Below are 17,500 nucleotides of genomic sequence, written 5' to 3'. Positions count from 1 at the left end.
GAAGGAAATGGCTTGGGGGCGGGGGGGGGGGGATCATGAGTGTACCTGGATGGTGAAGAAAGGAATGAGCCATCTTTCATGTGCTGCTAAATTCCCTGGATAAGCTTTGAAAATGATCCAACCAAGTCAATAAAATTTACGCACGTCGCATGCTACAAGCATGAGTTTAGTCAGGCTGATGCACATGTAGCCCCGTGATACTCAACTTGCGCCCCCCCGCCGCCCCCTGTGTGGATGGAATTGCATTTTTTTTTTTTTTTTTTTTTTTTTCTTTTTTTTTACAGTGCACCTGAAAGCAACATGCAAGATACCCGCTGAATAAGTGTCCAAATGTTCATGTCATTCTGGCCAATACTCCACTTCTGTTATAGCATTTCAGTCTGGAATATGGAATATATTTCAATAATCTATAATTTAGCTGCTAAATTGTGAAATACTGCCGTCTGCTCCCTACCCAGGCACTTATGTATGTACTTAACCTAACTAACTTAACCTAACTAACTATCCGGTGTGCACAACATTGTCAGACTAAACTCCGGCTGACACCCCAAAAACCTACAATCCGCTACAGAAAAATTTATATTGTTTGTTTATTAACTGGCCCCCCCCTGGCCTTCTATCATTTCACGAAAGAGGCCCCCGGGCAAAGCAAGTTGAAGTATCCCTGGTGTAGCCTTCACAGCTATGGAGTTAAAAATGTGCCCTTAAACAGAATTCACGTTGCTCACATTGATCTTTGAACCAAGCCTCTAGTCGTCACTGTCACCAGATTACAGTACACAACCTCAACATACACTATTGACAGTGAACTGGAGACGACATAATCTAAATGAGCTTTAGATGTTTGGATCCAGAGAATAGACCCCTTTCCCAGTAAAACCATCATCTGTATTATCATCAGTTTAGCTTCCCGGATGTTTCCCTTTATTATGTTGTTTGCATGTTCCATATTTGGCCATCAAGCCTCTGTGCTCAGTTTAGCTTCCTGATGAAGGCATTCCCGTGTTAATGAGTTGATGAAGGCATTCCCGTGTTAATGAGTTGATGAAGGCATTCCCGTGTTAATGAGTTGATGAAGGCATTCCCGTGTTAATGAGTTGATGAAGGCATTCCCGTGTTAACTCATTCATGGCCAGTTTAGGACTGCCAATATTTAGCACAGGCCAAAGATTTTCATAATTGTTGGTCATCTTTCAAGACCCACAGTAAATTATCTATTAGCACCAAAGTGATTTGCAATACCTCAAAATGAAGATGTACGTCTCTGGGTTCACCAGGAAAAAAAAGTGAGCTTTTAGCATGTTCTGTACTCTACTTATAGCCATTTATATACACCCTGTTTTCATCAAAAAGGTCTCTCTGAGAAGAGAAATTGCAGAAAATTGCATTTTTGTAAAAGACACAATCTCAGGCAGAACTCGCTCTCAATTCTTTTATTTTGAACTGTATTGACATCAGACATGTAAATATTATTCGTTATGACACAAATGACAAAAAAAAATATATATATATATATATATATATATATATACATGAAGTGCTTTTTTTACATTCAACAATACAGTTTACTCAGTGTGAGTGAGTGTGAATGTGTGTGTGTGTGCGCGGGGCCCATGTGTGTCTCTTTACATTACATTACATTTCGTCATTTAGCAGACCTAAATGACCATCCTGACCTCATTCTGAGATGTGGGCTCACAATCGGCTCCTCATCTGAAATAAAAGCAACATATCCTCAGTAAACTATATAATCACATTTAGTACAGAGACAGTGTAGTGTACTAGTAGTGTCTCAGTAAACTATACGATCATAGAATGCAGAGATCAGTGTAGTCTCTCTCACACACACACACACACACACACACACACACACACACACACACACACACACACACACTCCTTACCGCGAGATCATCCGGGTCCTGTCGCATTGGAGTCCAGTCTTCCTCGCCCTCGACAGGAAAGTGGCCGTGCTGCTTGGCTCTGTGTGAAAGCAATTTCTGTGGCGAGGCTGCTGTTCTCCTCCTGCTCACAAAGTTGTGACTCCGTCTCGTCTCTTTCGGGGTGGCACACAGGAACGGGGTCCAGGGACCAGGATCGATCATGTTGGTCACGGGTTTGACTACCGCGAACAACTGATCGATGTCCGCTGCCCTGCAGCAAGCCGACCAGCTCGTGCAGCGCGCCGAGGGGTGTTTCAATGGCGTTTCTCCTCTCTGCACAAGGAAGCGCGTTTCTCTGTTTTCTGTTTTTCCTCCTGCTCATTTCAAAACAACAGCTGCGGTATGTGTTTGTTAACGTGTTCTCGGCTTGTCTTTGAGGGCAGGGACCTGATAACATGTCACAGGCTGGGGAAGTCTTTGAACTACGCGCTGCACTAATAAAAACAAAAACACGTCAAACACGTCTTTGGCGTGGATGGCTATTCCTGATAACACGTCAAAGACGTCTTTGGCGGTGAATGAGTTAATGAGTTGATGAAGGCATTCCCGTGTTAATGAGTTAAAGAAGGCATTCCCGTGTTAATGAGTTGATGAAGGCATTCCCGTGTTAATGAGTTAAAGAAGGCATTCCCGTGTTAATGAGTTGATGAAGGCATTCCCGTGTTAATGAGTTGATGAAGGCATTCCCGTGTTAATGAGTTAAAGAAGGCATTCCCGTGTTAATGAGTTAAAGAAGGCATTCCCGTGTTAATGAGTTGATGAAGGCATTCCCGTGTTAATGAGTTGATGAAGGCATTCCCGTGTTAATGAGTTGATGAAGGCATTCCCGTGTTAATGAGTTAAAGAAGGCATTCCCGTGTTAATGAGTTAAAGAAGGCATTCCCGTGTTAATGAGTTGATGAAGGCATTCCCGTGTTAATGAGTTGATGAAGGCATTCCCGTGTTAATGAGTTGATGAAGGCATTCCCGTGTTAATGAGTTGATGAAGGCATTCCCATGTTAATGAGTTGATGAAGGCATTCCCGTGTTAATGAGTTGATGAAGGCATTCCCGTGTTAATGAGTTGATGAAGGCATTCCCGTGTTAATGAGTTGATGAAGGCATTCCCGTGTTAATGAGTTAAAGAAGGCATTCCCGTGTTAATGAGTTGATGAAGGCATTCCCGTGTTAATGAGTTAAAGAAGGCATTCCCGTGTTAATGAGTTGATGAAGGCATTCCCGTGTTAATGAGTTGATGAAGGCATTCCCGTGTTAATGAGTTAAAGAAGGCATTCCCGTGTTAATGAGTTGATGAAGGCATTCCCGTGTTAATGAGTTGATGAAGGCATTCCCGTGTTAATGAGTTGATGAAGGCATTCCCGTGTTAATGAGTTGATGAAGGCATTCCCGTGTTAATGAGTTGATGAAGGCATTCCCGTGTTAATGAGTTAAAGAAGGCATTCCCGTGTTAATGAGTTGATGAAGGCATCCCCGTGTTAATGAGTTGATGAAGGCATTCCCGTGTTAATGAGTTGATGAAGGCATTCCCGTGTTAATGAGTTGATGAAGGCATCCCCGTGTTAATGAGTTAAAGAAGGCATTCCCGTGTTAATGAGTTGATGAAGGCATTCCCGTGTTAATGAGTTAAAGAAGGCATTCCCGTGTTAATGAGTTGATGAAGGCATTCCCGTGTTAATGAGTTGATGAAGGCATTCCCGTGTTAATGAGTTGATGAAGGCATTCCCGTGTTAATGAGTTGATGAAGGCATTCCTGTGTTAATGAGTTGATGAAGGCATTCCCATGTTAATGAGTTGATGAAGGCATTCCCGTGTTAATGAGTTGATGAAGGCATTCCCGTGTTAATGAGTTGATGAAGGCATTCCCGTGTTAACACTTTCAGTGCCACGGCCCTTGGGCAAAAGGTTGCTTGCTGTGCCACATAGGCCGCAATGCATTTTAAAACAGTCATATAATTTCTTTAATAATTACTATGTAAACACTGAACACGCACAAATAACGATGAGACTCTCTTCTATCACCTGCAAAAAAAAGTTTATTGATCCCATTTTCCGTTCTTTAGTTATGAGCCGGAGAAGATAGCTTGATTGAACGAAAAACAGAGCTTTTTTTCTACGAGCTGAGATAATGAGCCTTTTGTGAAATTAAACATTTCAAGCACATCACTGACTCTGAAGCTAATTTTCTGATGTAGTCACACCTCAAAAATAATTTCCTTCAATAAAACAGTGAAGGCAAGGGAATTTTGTTTGGAAGAATAATATTTTTAGCTGAAACCAGCAGCGCTGGCGCCTGCATGCGCTGCTGGTTGCAGCTTCTTGCTGATCTTTTGCTGCTGGTGGGCATCGGATATTCTGGCTTGCGTTTGCCAACCCTGTCCTGCTGTCTGGGTCTGTGTTGTGTACTTGGCTCTGCGTGCCCACCTCCCCCCCTCCTCCTCCCCCCCCCCCCGTTGTGGGAGGAGTGTCTCTCTGCTCTGCTGTTTTCTCTGCCTGTGCTCAGCACTGAAAAAGTCCGCTAGATCCTGCTTTTTTACTGCCGCGTGTACCAGCTCCCATGCTTCAAGTTGAGAATAATAACAAATCCACGGCTGATCATGCAAATGGGTGTTGCAGCGTACACGGAGGCTGTTGCAGCGGACACCGAGGTGCTCAATTGTGATAGCAGATTGGCTGCTGCAGGGGCACAGCTAAACGTTGCTTCAATGAAGCCGCTGCATACGGACGGATGCGATGCGATTTCCTTCCCCCCAATGACTTCTTCTGTGTGTTTCACTCCACGTTCTCTCATCTGGAGAGCGCTGTCGCCACCTAAGGGTTCTGTAAAATAGGTTAGACACATTCAATACCTCTGATATTGTAAGAGGCGATGTAAGAGGCATAGATCGACACCCCCCCGTCAAAAAAAAAAAATCGAGTTATTGACGCCATTTGGCGTCGCTGGCACTCTACGGTAAATTTCTAATGACGCCATATGGCGTCGCTGGCACTGAATGTGTTAATGAGTTGATGCAGCAGCACCCAGGAATGCTAATGAAAGACTCATTAGTGGCCGTTCTCATTTAGGCGTCCTTGTTAACAGGCGAAGCCGTTCACACCAGCCGCGCGAGTGTCACGCTCAAGGCATGTTCAAGCCTCGCTCATGCGATCGTTCAGGATTCAGTCCTATTTAAATCAATTTTAAATAAATAAATAAACTCTTTCTCCCCCTCTCCCTCCCTCTTTCTCTCTGTGTCTCTTTCCTCGCGGGGAAAAAATAAACAAACAAACTCTTTCAACTCTTATATACGAGAGATCAGCCGAGCAGCATTTTAGTAAACAAACCGCGTCACTGGGTGGAAACTGCAATGGGACCAGCTTTTTCCAGCTTAGACTCCTAGCTAAGACCGAGGCCTATCTTCCTCAGAGGGACCAGAGGGCTGTACCACGAAGCAAGATTAGTGGCTTAGCGAGGTAACTTCAGGTTTAACCCTAGGTTTGCCATACCACAATGCTAGTTAACTTCTTACCGAGATAGATCATCATAGCAACTTATGCTCTACGGCTAACCTGCTTTGTAGCAGATTAAGTTCAGAGGATAAGATCAAAACCCATGAAAGACCCACCTTCTTACCAATCAGCTCTCTGGAAACAGCGAGACAACATTCATATGGTCCCCATATGAAAAATGCATTGCATTCAAATGAAAAAGAAAAAAGAAAAAAAAACATGGTTCCTGTTGAATTAATCGAGGACTGAAGCCTTGCACTTGTTGCAGGCTACATTTAAATTAAGCCCTACTTACCACTTTGGAATACTGTATGTTTTTATATATAGATTTTTGTGCTCTCAAGTAGGCTAGATACGTTGTTTGACCCCGCCGATCGATTGCAGCTGAATGGTGAGTGGAGAAATGTCACTTAAACCGGCATAAAAAGGTGACATAAACGTCTCCAAAGTGCACGGTGCCGTGTGCGCAACGGAGCTGAGGCTGACGTTGGGTTGGACATGGTCATACATGCCAGAATAACCTACTACATCTGAGCAATTTAATATGGGATCGCCTGCACACAGATTATTCATATCTAGGCTACTCCTGCATTTTGCAGCTGCAACTGTGTTGCTTTTGGCCTGTATGATGTGATTGAACTTCATATTATTTCCAGCATAGTCCTTGTATGAAATATGGAGATATGCGGCTCTGCTGCCAATAGCCTATATGTGACACCAAAATAGGCTATTTTTTATAAATGAAATATATGCCCGCACGTACCGTGTCGATTCAGTTCAGCAGCCTTTTTTGATTTTATTATCATTATTTTTCTATTGATAGCCTATAGGAATTATTCCATCAGTGCGACCAAACACATCATGAGATCATTATTATTCATTGAGCCTAAATGGTCTAAAAACGCCTATGGATTTTGGAGATTTAGACTGAGATAGATTACACATTACTTCCACTTGCAAAAAAGACATGCAGGTTTTATTGAGTTTATTGAGAGGGTGAATTGAGCTGCTCTAGATACGTGGAGGCACAAACCGCTCTTCAAAGAAATTACTGATGTGAATAAAAGTGGTAACTTTAGACAGTCATTCGGGAACAGACTAATAATATCCAACGCGGATTTTGATTCTGACATACGTAGTAAAGCTTCACGATTTGCGCTTTGAATGAATGAGGAAATAGGTGTGTCTGGCGCTGTACAGTAGAAGCTGGAGCAGTCCATATTGCATTGTGATTGGCTAGTTGTTAAAAACCACGCCTCTTTTGCGGGCACGAGCTCCTGTGCACGGGCATTTTCATGTGCACGCGCTCTCAACTCGATTAGAAAACCTGGATCTAGTTAACGAGTTGATAACTACATTCGTGGTATGACTTAACTAGAATCCAGCTAGATGGCAATTATCTGGTTTAGCCAAACCAGATCAAGGGACAGATCCTGGATCTTCTTATACAACATTGGTGGTACAGCCCTCTGGAGAGGGTGATCCATGCCTTCATAACAACTCGGCTAGATTATTGTAATTGGCTGTATGTTGGCATCGATCAGTCATTGCTCCGTCGCCTACAGCTGGTTCAGAATGCGGCTGCTCGACTCCTCACTGGCACCAAGAAGCGCGACCAATCACACCAATCCACTGGCTTCCTGTCCGTTTCCGCATTGATTTTAAATGACTGCTGACTGTTCTTAAAGCACTAAACGGGCTGGCACCACCGTACCTCGCCGAGCTCCTGTGCCACCATACCCCATCCAGAGCCTTGAGGTCAGCTGACCAGCTGCTGCTGCAGGTCCCTAGGACCAGGCTCAAGACTAGAGGAGACAGAGCCTTCGCTAGAGGCTTTTAAATCCCTGCTCAAAATGTACCTTTTCTCCCTGGCCTTCGACCTGAGTTGAGCCTGCCTCCTGGCAACCTACATTGTTGTTATTCTTGGTTTATTGTATTACTTGTATCTGTTGCACCTTGTATTGCACCTTGCTCTGTAGCAGTTGTATTTGTACTTGTTGTTTCTATATTTTAGTGTGTTTATCTGTGAAGCACTTTGGTCGTTGTAAACATGCTCTGTAAAACATGCTCTATAAATAAAGTTCACTTGACTTGACTTGACTTGGAGCCTGGGCTTTGGGAGGCTTGAGTGTCTGACTCTAGCCGGCTGACCCTGTTTACATTTTAAAAGCTGTGACAGTTGACACAACTTTAACACGACATGCATATATTATACATCAAACTCTTGAGCTAATTCTGCTCTCGCTCACAATGTCAAATATATAAGCGATGTGATATATAGTTTTTGAGATATTAACGTTTGTTTGGCACAACTCATACTACTGGTAGTTAACTGCCACGGGGTTCCGCATTTCTGGGTGGTTGCGACGTCACGCTGATTCGTTCTTTCTCCCTCCCTCTTTCTCTCTGTCTCTCCTCGCGCACCCGAGCCAATCCAGGACGCCTAAATCAAAGAAAAGAAATGTTCGCACAGAGTATAATGTTGCGTGCTTTAATGATCCCCTACAACTTAAAGCACGGGACAGCATTATACTGTGTCCGGACATTTCTTTTCTTTAATTTGAGTGTTTTTTTGATCCAGCACCAGATTTTTTAGGAGTTCTGGGGATGTGCATATAGACCCTTCTCACGGGGGCCATTTTGTGTCGAAAAGGCAGGGTAAACACAGGTGCAAGCAAAGCACTAATGAGGGTTTCCAACTTCCATGATTGGAATTTGGAAACCCTCATTAGTGTTTTGCTTGCACCTGTGTTTATTCTGCTTTTTCGACACAAAATGCCCCCCGTGAAAAGGGCCTATTCCACTTTCCAATCCAGGATGCTTGGAATACTATTTGGACCGTTTGATTTGTGGCCGTGTGAATACAAATGAACCAATGCACAAATGCAACAATTGTATCAATTATCGGAACAACAACAAAGCAAACAAGCTACAGGTGTGAATACACCCTTACACACCGGATCCAATTAAGGGCTTAATGCTGATTGGTTGAGCAGAAGAGACAGATCTACCTGAACAGGGCTAGCTACTTGGGTGCTTGAGGACTAGGTTGAGAAACACTGATCTAGAGTTTAGGGAAGAGTGAATGTGACCGGACAGGTAGCGGGTTCCAATCCCATAGTGGCTGGGGAAATGTAAGAATGGCTGGATTTGTTAGCGATGTTCATCCCAATCGAGATCAAATTTTGACCTTTAATTAGAACACAGCCCACCATCTTGATAGATTTTATGTATTTTGGAGCATTTTATTTAAATTCAAAGATGTCATTATTAGTTACTACTTTGCCTCGCTCTCCTCTTCATTTCAATTTTTCTGACTCTAGCTTTCTGCTCTCAATCAATTTGTTGACATTATAATCAAACTCCTTCACAGCACTGCATTTGTATAAGGCAGTGATTTAATACCATTATTGGCATGTAGGTAGCTATGTGTAGCGAGGCGTGATGGAAGGATTTAAACACGATTTAAACATGATTTCAGACGGACAAGCCCGTCTTTATTGTCACACGATTACAATCAACACATGCACGGAGGGCCACAACACACACATGCTGACGGTGGCCGGTGAAATTTGTCCTCTGCATTTAACCCATCCTGGCTTTGTCCTTTCCTCCGGGGGGCAGGCCAGGAGCAGTGGTCGCTTTCTCGTACAGCGCCCGGGGACCGACTTCGGATGTTGTCGTCACTGGTCGGATGACGATGACGATCTGATCTTCTGCATGTTTTTAATGGGGGGGGGGGTTATATATACGGAGGAACCCCCCTGGGGGAGCACGGGGAGAACATGCAAACTCCACACAGACAGAAAGGCCCTTACGACGAGATACTCCACCTGGGCAGTAGGCACTGAAGATATGGGGGGGAACACAACCACAGCGCCCACAGTGTCCCAGGCGAGAATCGAACTCAGGACCTTCTGACTGCGAGGCGACAGCTCTACCACTGAGCCACCGTGCCCCCCTATGATGACTATGATTTATGATTTATGTTTGATTAATTGTGTTTCTCCTTCTCCCTCTCCACCTGTCCTCTCCTCTCCTCCCCCCCTCCCTATCTCCCTCTGCAGGCGTCAGCAGCAGTACGAGTGTAAGTGGTACATCCCGCTGGCGGACCTGGTTCTCCAAACCCTGGAAGACTCCGACTGCGCCCACATCCAGGTGCTGCCCGAGCACGAGATCGAGGAGATGAAGATCAAGATCTCGGTCATCAAGAGCGAGATCCAGAAGGAGAAGGTAATCCTGCCGACTCAGACCGACAATCCAGGGTATACACCCAGCCTCGAGAAGGGCTTAGAGGGTCAAATCAGCAGAAAGGGTGGCTTTAACGCTGAGACGGGGGACTGAAAACTTTAGGTGCTTTCGCACCAAATAGTGCGACGACTCTGAGAGGAACTGTCCACTGGGGGGCTCCCCCGAGAACTACATACTGTACCTTCAAGGGCTTTTTTTCTGTTTGCATTCACACCGCCGATAGACCCTTTTCACAGCCGCCATTTTGTGTCTAAAAGGCAGGATTAACACAGGTGCAATCAACTCACTAACTAGGGCCCCAGCACTGGAACACCTTGACGTTGGAAGTTGGAAACACTAATTAATGTTTTGGTACACCTGTGTTTATCCTGCCTTGTAGACACAAAATGGTCACTGTGAAAAGGGTCTATAGCAGTGGTTCCCAACCTTAGGGTCGCGATCCTAAGTGGGGTCGCCTGGAATTCAAATAGGGTCGCCTTTTTTCTTTCTTTCTTTTTTTACCACCATCACCAGACCCAATTTAATGCTACCGAAGATGATTATGGTCACTTGTGATTTTTTTTTTACTTCTGAGTTTAAAGTGATAATCTCTAAGATTTCAGCGTTGTTCTCTTGGGTGACACCTATGGCGATGAGGGTAATTGCAAGTGACATCCAAACAGTGTTGCATTATGTGACATTACTAATGTCACATAATGTCACTATATACTGCAAAGGCTTCCATCAATGGACCATAGCCTCAATCAACATTGTGAGTGACTCTTAACTCATTGAGTGCCAGCCACTTTTGGAAAACGGATGCTCCCAGTGCCAGAGTTTCAGAGCGTTTTCAGTGATTTCTCGAGGCCCACAGAATTTTGTGTGATATTACTGTTATGTAAACACCGAACACGCCCAAAGAACAATGAGTCTCTCTTCTATCATCAGCAAAAAAAAGTTTATTGATATCATTTTCCGTTCTTTAGTTATGAGCCGGAGAAGATAGGTTGATTTCACCAAAAACAGACGTTTCAAATTAGAAGCTGAGATAATCAGCCTTTTGTGAAATGAAGCATTTCAAGCACATGACTGACTCTGAAGCTAATATTTTCTGATGTAGTGACACCTCAAAAATAATTTCCTTCAATAAAACAGTGAAAACAAAGGAATTTTGTTTGGCAAAATAATATTTTTTAGCTGCAACCAGCAGCGCTGGCCCCTGCGTGCGCTGCTGGTTGCAGCTTCTTGCTGGTCTTGATTTACTGCTGGTGGGCATCAGATATTCTAGCTTGTGTTTGCCAATCCTGTCCTGCTGTCTGGGTATGTCTGGGTCGGTGTTGTATGCTGCCCTGCGTGCCCCACCCCGCTCAACTGCAAACCCCACCTCCGTGGGAGTGTCTCTGGTGGCTCTCTGCTGCTTTTGCTCTGCACTGAAAAGTGCACTACATCCAGCTTTTTTACAGCGTTCCGCGTGTATTTGTCACCGGCTCCCATCGCTTCCAGTTGAGAATAATAACAACTCCACAACTAATCATGCGGATGGGCTATCGCAGCGGAGACGGAGGGGCTCAATTGTGGCAGCAGATTGGCTGCTGTTCACAGGCACAGCTAACGTTATGCTTCATGCATATCGATGCATACCGATGCGATTTCCGTTTCCCCATGACTTCTTCTCTGTTTTTTCCTCGCCTTTCTCTAATCTGGAGAGCACTGTCGCCACCTAATGGGTCCGTAAAATAGCTTTTACACATTCAACATCCACCATACTTTCACAGGAGATGGATCAGGCTTTGATCCACGTCCCACCGTCAAAAAACGCAATTGACGACTTTAGTCATCATTGGCACTCAACGTTACTATTTGAATTGACGACGATATTCGTCATTGGCACTCAATGAGTTAATTATATATTTTTTATTTAGATAAAAACCGATTATAACTTTAAATCAGGATTCTGAGAATAAAGTCAGAGTTTTGAGACTAAAGTCAGAATTCTGCAGGTAAAAAGAAGCATACTATTTGACATCACTGACAATGTCACTGATGACATTATCGATGGTGTACCGGAATTTGAATGTCGCGGGTCCCTAGATTTTTACGACGTCAAAATAGGGTCACGAGCCGAAAAAGGTTGGGAACCGCTGATCTATAGGAACGCTGAAGCGATGTACGCCGGCCGGGCCATTAGCATGTTACCTGCTAGTAGCTTCACAGCAAAGCAAGTGAGAGTTAATGCGGGACTGATAGAAATTAGCTAGCTAGAGTTAGAATGCAAAAATAAAAATAGCAAGTTGACATTAGTGATGATACTTTACTTTACTTTACTTTATTGTCATTTAGCAGACGCTTTTATCCAAAGCGACGTACAACAGATTAAAATACATTACAGTGGTTCCCAACCTTTTTACACCAAGTACCACCTGAGAAAGTAGTTGGCTCTCCAAGTACCACCATATGACCGACGTTAAAATACAGTCTATTCAGCTATGCACAGTTCACGCAGGAGGCAAATTTATTCCAACCTGCAGCCTATGTGCAACCTGCAGCAGCTGCACTTGTGCTGGGTTGACTGCTGTCTTCACCTCCTTGTGCTTCATCGTTGCTGCTCTCCTCTACTACAGCTCTTTTACGATTCCCTCCCGTTTTGATCCACTTTAGCATCCCTCCTCTCTTTGTTCACCACTTGTGTAACCATGCGGGGCGGGCAGGTAATTGTGCATGCGCAACAGGTATAGTGTCCGTCAGAAACAAATAATTGTTTCTAAATCTCAAGACAACAAAATAAACCTCAATTTCAATGATCACAAGTTTATTTTCATTCGTAGTATTATTTTGATAGATAAACATGTTTTACAATTGATTTTAAAGTTGGGTTTATTTCATAATTTAAACATTGGGATTCCAGGGATCAAGTACCACCAGCAGGGGGGGGCGCAAGTACCACCTACCTTGAGAAACACTGCCAATAATATTAAGAATTATTATTATTATTTCACTTTCACATGTTTGAAAACTACTACTAATGACCACCATGGATTTTGCACAAAAACTAAAAAAAAAAAAAAAAAAAAAATTCACAGAGCCTTCCAAGTACCACCAGCAGGGGGCGCAAGTACCACCTACGGTACGCGTACCGTAGGTTGGGAACCACTGCATTACACAATTAAACATAGCAGAATAATGGAAATAGATTAAAACAGACAATATGTGATCATGATAAAAATATGCATAGATAAAAATGATCAAGAGTGCAGATTATTACAGTGTATGAACAGCAGAGGGAGAGATAGGAAAATGGATGGTGAATAGATGAGTTTTTAGTTTTCTTTTAAATATGGGCAAAGATGTGGCTATTCTAGCTGCAGGGGGGAGCTCATTCCACCATGTCGGGGCGAGAACTGAAAAAAGTTCATACTTACCGCCTCGCAAGGGAGCTGGAAGGTGGGTGCTGAGGGTGCTGCAGCACCCCCTGGTGGCAAGAAATGGGATTTTCGAAATTGTTGGATTTGGCTGTCTTGTGTTTATACCACCAACAAAATGCATTAAAAAACAGTTTGTGCTTCCCAGCTCTAATCTTATTTCATACGCTCTCTCTTCAAAAGTGTTTGATTTTCATCATAATCTGGTTTTCCATAATAATAATAATAATTTCAGTGTTTATGCCTGTGTTGCTGTCTGTTGTAGTGTAAAATGACTAAAGGGAGAGCAGGTGCTTACATGAAAGTGAGTGAGAAAAGGAGAAGATACTGAATAATGACATCACAACAGTATAATCCTAATGTTAATTTAAAATTAAATATTCTTCTAAATATGGATGAAAGTCCAAAAAACGTAAAATTTTCTTCGGTGCGAGCAGCACCGAGAGTCCTTTCCTAACAGCACCCCCTACCTAAAAGTACTTCCGGCACCACTGGGGCATTTATAGAAGTAGAAGTTGCGTCACTCAAGGTTTCCTCTTGTGCTGGGAGAGTACCTAGTCACTACTTTGTTTCTTGGAGGTATAAAAAAAGTGCCTCAAAATGGCGTTCTAAGAAGTATGGTCATGCCCAGTTCCTGCGGTGCAGACACAATAAAATAGGAGTTCCTCCAACAGTTCTTAGAACTGTGAAAAAGTTCCTCTGGTCTGAAAACGCCTTCTAATAAGCAGAGCAAGTCTTTGCATTGTTAATAATACAGCATCGCAGCAACTGTATGACTCAGTATAACTGAAATAGCATGAAGCGCATGCAGGAATAGGATCTACTAAACAAAAGAAAGGATCACAGAGTGTGACGCTAATCCAGAGTTACATCCGCTAGCGTTAAGTTGAAGGCATTTCACAACTGTACATTTGTGTATGTATGTATTTATGCATATATATATATATATATATATATATATATATATATATATATATATATATATATATATATATATATATACTGCCTTGCCTTTAACCGTTAGAGAATGGTAGAATCTGTTTTGATCAGTTTCTCTGTTATCTCTACCTACAGTATAATACAATTGGAACACTGACTGTATAAACAGACTTTCAAGAAAGACCCCCCCCCCCCCCCCCTCCTCCATGTCGACCATGCCTTACTGGAACTACCTCCTACCAAACACATTGCTCATTACCCCCGCATTTGTTTTTCTCACACAAGGTCAAGGTGTGAGCTGTAACATAGCATTTAGGGAAACCCTTCTGTAGCCTGTACTACGAAGCTAGTTTAATGCCTTATCCGAGTAAGTTTGAGTTTAAACCTGGTTTAGCCGTACTACAAAGCAAGTTAACTTTCAATCACCATGGCAACTGACGCTGCAAAGCTAACCTGGTCGCGACCAGGTTAGCTTCAGAGGATAAGATCAAAATCCATGAGAGACCCATATAATCGGCTCTCTGGAGTCACTCACCATTCAAAGATCGCCATATGAAAAATAGATTGCAGTCAACTGAGAATAGAACAAGCAAAACATTCGTGGCTCTGTAGGCTACATAATTAAATTAAGCCTACTTACCACTTTATGTCTTAACAGCTCAACGATGCGTGGAGAAATATGATCACTATTAATCACCGCGGCGCATATCATGAACGGACCCTCAAATGGAGTGAGGGTGATATTCTCCTACATGCCAGAAAAGCCTATACATATAATATAGATATGGGATAAATATGGGATAGCCCCAATACTAAATATACAGGCTATTCTTGCATCTTTCAGCTGGAACTGTGTCCTGTAGGCTGTATGCCAATATATGAGCAAAAATAGGCTAGTTTTTATCAATGGTAACTATGCCCGCATCGTCTCAATTCAGTTCAGCAGTTTTCTCTTTTATATTAGGCTATTAGGCTTTATACTAGGCTATTTTATATATGAATTATTCGATCAGTGCAACCACACACATGAGTGATAGAGATCATTATTCATTGAGCATGCGTTTCTAAATCTATGGTCTAAATAGGCTTACAGATTGTGGAAATGTATAGACTGAGATTACACATTTACATTTGTTGCTGCTGTATCAATGCAGCTGTATCAGACAGAAATCGCTGATCAAAGTAAATCAAATGACTGATGTGAATACAAGCTGCTGCTTTAGACAGCCCTTCAGCAGACTATCCAATGCAGATTTTCATTCTGACATTAAATCGCGGATACATTAAATATCCGCTAAAACTCTGATCATGCACTGCGCTTTCATTGAACGAGGAAATGGGTGTGGAAATGGGTGTGGGCGTGGATCAACTCAGCTGTTCATAATGTGATTGGCTAGCGCACCTCTTTCGCGTGGACGCGTGCCTGTGCACGAGCGAAAAACGTGCGCGTGCACAGGCAGATCCCAGGTTCAGTTATCGAGTAGAAAACCAGCGTCGTAGTATCCTTAAACTAGATAGCTTTGATCCTGTTCAGTCAAACCAGATCAAAGTGACAGATCGCGGGTCTGTTAAGATAGCTTCGTAGTACAGGGTACTGGTCAGTGTGTACATAAAAACATACACAAACATGAAATCCAAAAATACATCCAGGAGTTCCTCAGACACGGGGAACACCCGGAACCCTAAGTGGGAATTCACGCATAGAGAAATAAAAACCAGTTTGCTTCCTCTGAGCTCCCCAATTTTTGCCGTTGCTGTGATTTGCAACAGCGCTTCAGGAGCGTCGTCATTTGTTGCCCTTTTAACCACATAGGAATATTTCGGCCATTGTTATTGTGTCTCACTTTGTCGCGTATACAAAGTGAAAGAAAAGGGAGCTACTTGGAGTTTTTTAGGCAATATTTAATAAGAAGTAATATATCTGTGTACAAGCAGTTACAAAACAGAATATATCTTCAATCTACTACGGGCAAACAAAACGCAACGTGTTTCAACCACGCAGGTCTTCCTCAGGCAGTGTTAGTGTTAACGTTGTCGCCTGAAATGTTGTGTTATTGATGGGTGTTGTAACACGCCCCTCCGCTTCATAGCCTCAAAAGCAGTGAAGGCTACAGTACTGTAGCTGTGGGTTCCTGTTATTCCCTTCACACAGTGCTAAAGTCACCCAGCCAGGGCACAGTGAGCGACCAAGGCTGATCTTTAGAGTCGGAGGAGTTGACTCCAAGAGATTGGGCTGATTGCGGCCGAGGCTCTGACTCACAGCTTCCTGGTCCGGGCCCAGAGGATGTGTGTGTTTGTTTTCCTTCAATACGCACAAGAGCTGAGATCCTCGGCTTATATGAAGGCTCTCATAGCGAGGCGTTCACTCGCTGGGCCGCATCCAGAATCTTTCCCGAACGATCCTGATAAGCCGCTTTGATGTTGACAGCAGCTTGGGAGTCAGACACGGGTGGTTGATTTTGTTGGGATTTGATGGAGACACTTTTTGAATGAAGCAGTCATAATTGTTGAGTTGATATTATTGCCTAGATAATTATGTTTATTATATTATATTATATATATATATGATATTATTGTTTAATTGTTTAATGTCATTGATGCTCTTGTCATTGATGCTCTTGTTGCTGTCATTGATGCTACTGCTGCTGTAACGCCAGAATTTCCCCTCGGGGATGAATAAAGTACTCTATCTATCTATCTAATAACAGAATGGTCAGCAAAAGTCAGTACCGCTAACTCATAAACTCAAAATATATTCACCAGCCATCATATTAAAACCCTTTCTCTTCCAGTGACAACTTAAGCTGTGGTTCCGCTTGTCATGGTATAATGAAAATGTTACTGTGTTTGTGTGTGTGTGTGTGTGTGTGTGTGTGTGTGTGTGTGTGTGTGTGTGTGTGTGTGTGTGTGTGTGTGTGTGTGTATATATAGAAAGCACCAAAGGGCCAGAGCCGTGTGGAGCGTCTAAGGAAAAAGATGAATGAGCAGGAGTCCTGGCTGCTCCTGCACTCCCCCACCATCCCCTTCCGCATCCACAACAAACATGGCAAGGTAATCTAACCGAACCAACTGTCACACTGGCCCCATGCTGCTGTAGTGCCAAACTGTCACCACTAGAGGGAGACATGTGTCTTTTAAAATAATTCCTGCCTGGCAAGTCTTATCCAAGTTCAATCAAGGTTTCCAAAATAGAAATCCTAGCAGTGAGATCATTTCATCTCTGAAGTTTTTATATGATTAGGGGCCAATTCCTGACAAATATGTAAGTAAATATGGCCACTTATTTATGTTTTATGACAGTCAGATTTGCACATCTGCTCTGTATATCTAGTAACAGCCAGTGATGCATATTTACATTTGTAAATCTGTCAATAGCCACTTTAGAGAAAATGTCTTATGGCCAATAGAAATTTTTAATTATCTATGAAGATATACAATTTTTATTTTATTGACATCCTATTATTTTCTGTTGCAGTGACCCAC

General features: G+C 43.0%; 1 protein-coding gene across 3 annotated transcripts in view; it reads left to right on the top strand.

Annotated features, from left to right (window-relative positions):
* The window catches only part of abr (ABR activator of RhoGEF and GTPase), a 387,908-nt gene that overhangs the window by 244,954 nt on the left and 125,454 nt on the right, over nucleotides 1–17,500 (top strand). For all 3 annotated transcript variants that reach the window (XM_083650474.1, XM_083650477.1, XM_083650475.1), the window contains 2 exons: nucleotides 9,497–9,662; nucleotides 16,949–17,068. In XM_083650474.1, the coding sequence (XP_083506600.1) occupies nucleotides 9,497–9,662; nucleotides 16,949–17,068 (286 nt within the window). The remainder of the gene's footprint in view (nucleotides 1–9,496; nucleotides 9,663–16,948; nucleotides 17,069–17,500) is intronic.

This window comes from Poromitra crassiceps (assembly GCF_964638095.1).
Source record: "Poromitra crassiceps genome assembly, chromosome: 1".
Taxonomy (NCBI): domain Eukaryota; kingdom Metazoa; phylum Chordata; class Actinopteri; order Beryciformes; family Melamphaidae; genus Poromitra; species Poromitra crassiceps.
The sequence above is the reverse complement of the archived record's forward strand: the minus strand, read 5'-3'. Positions and strand labels throughout refer to the sequence as shown.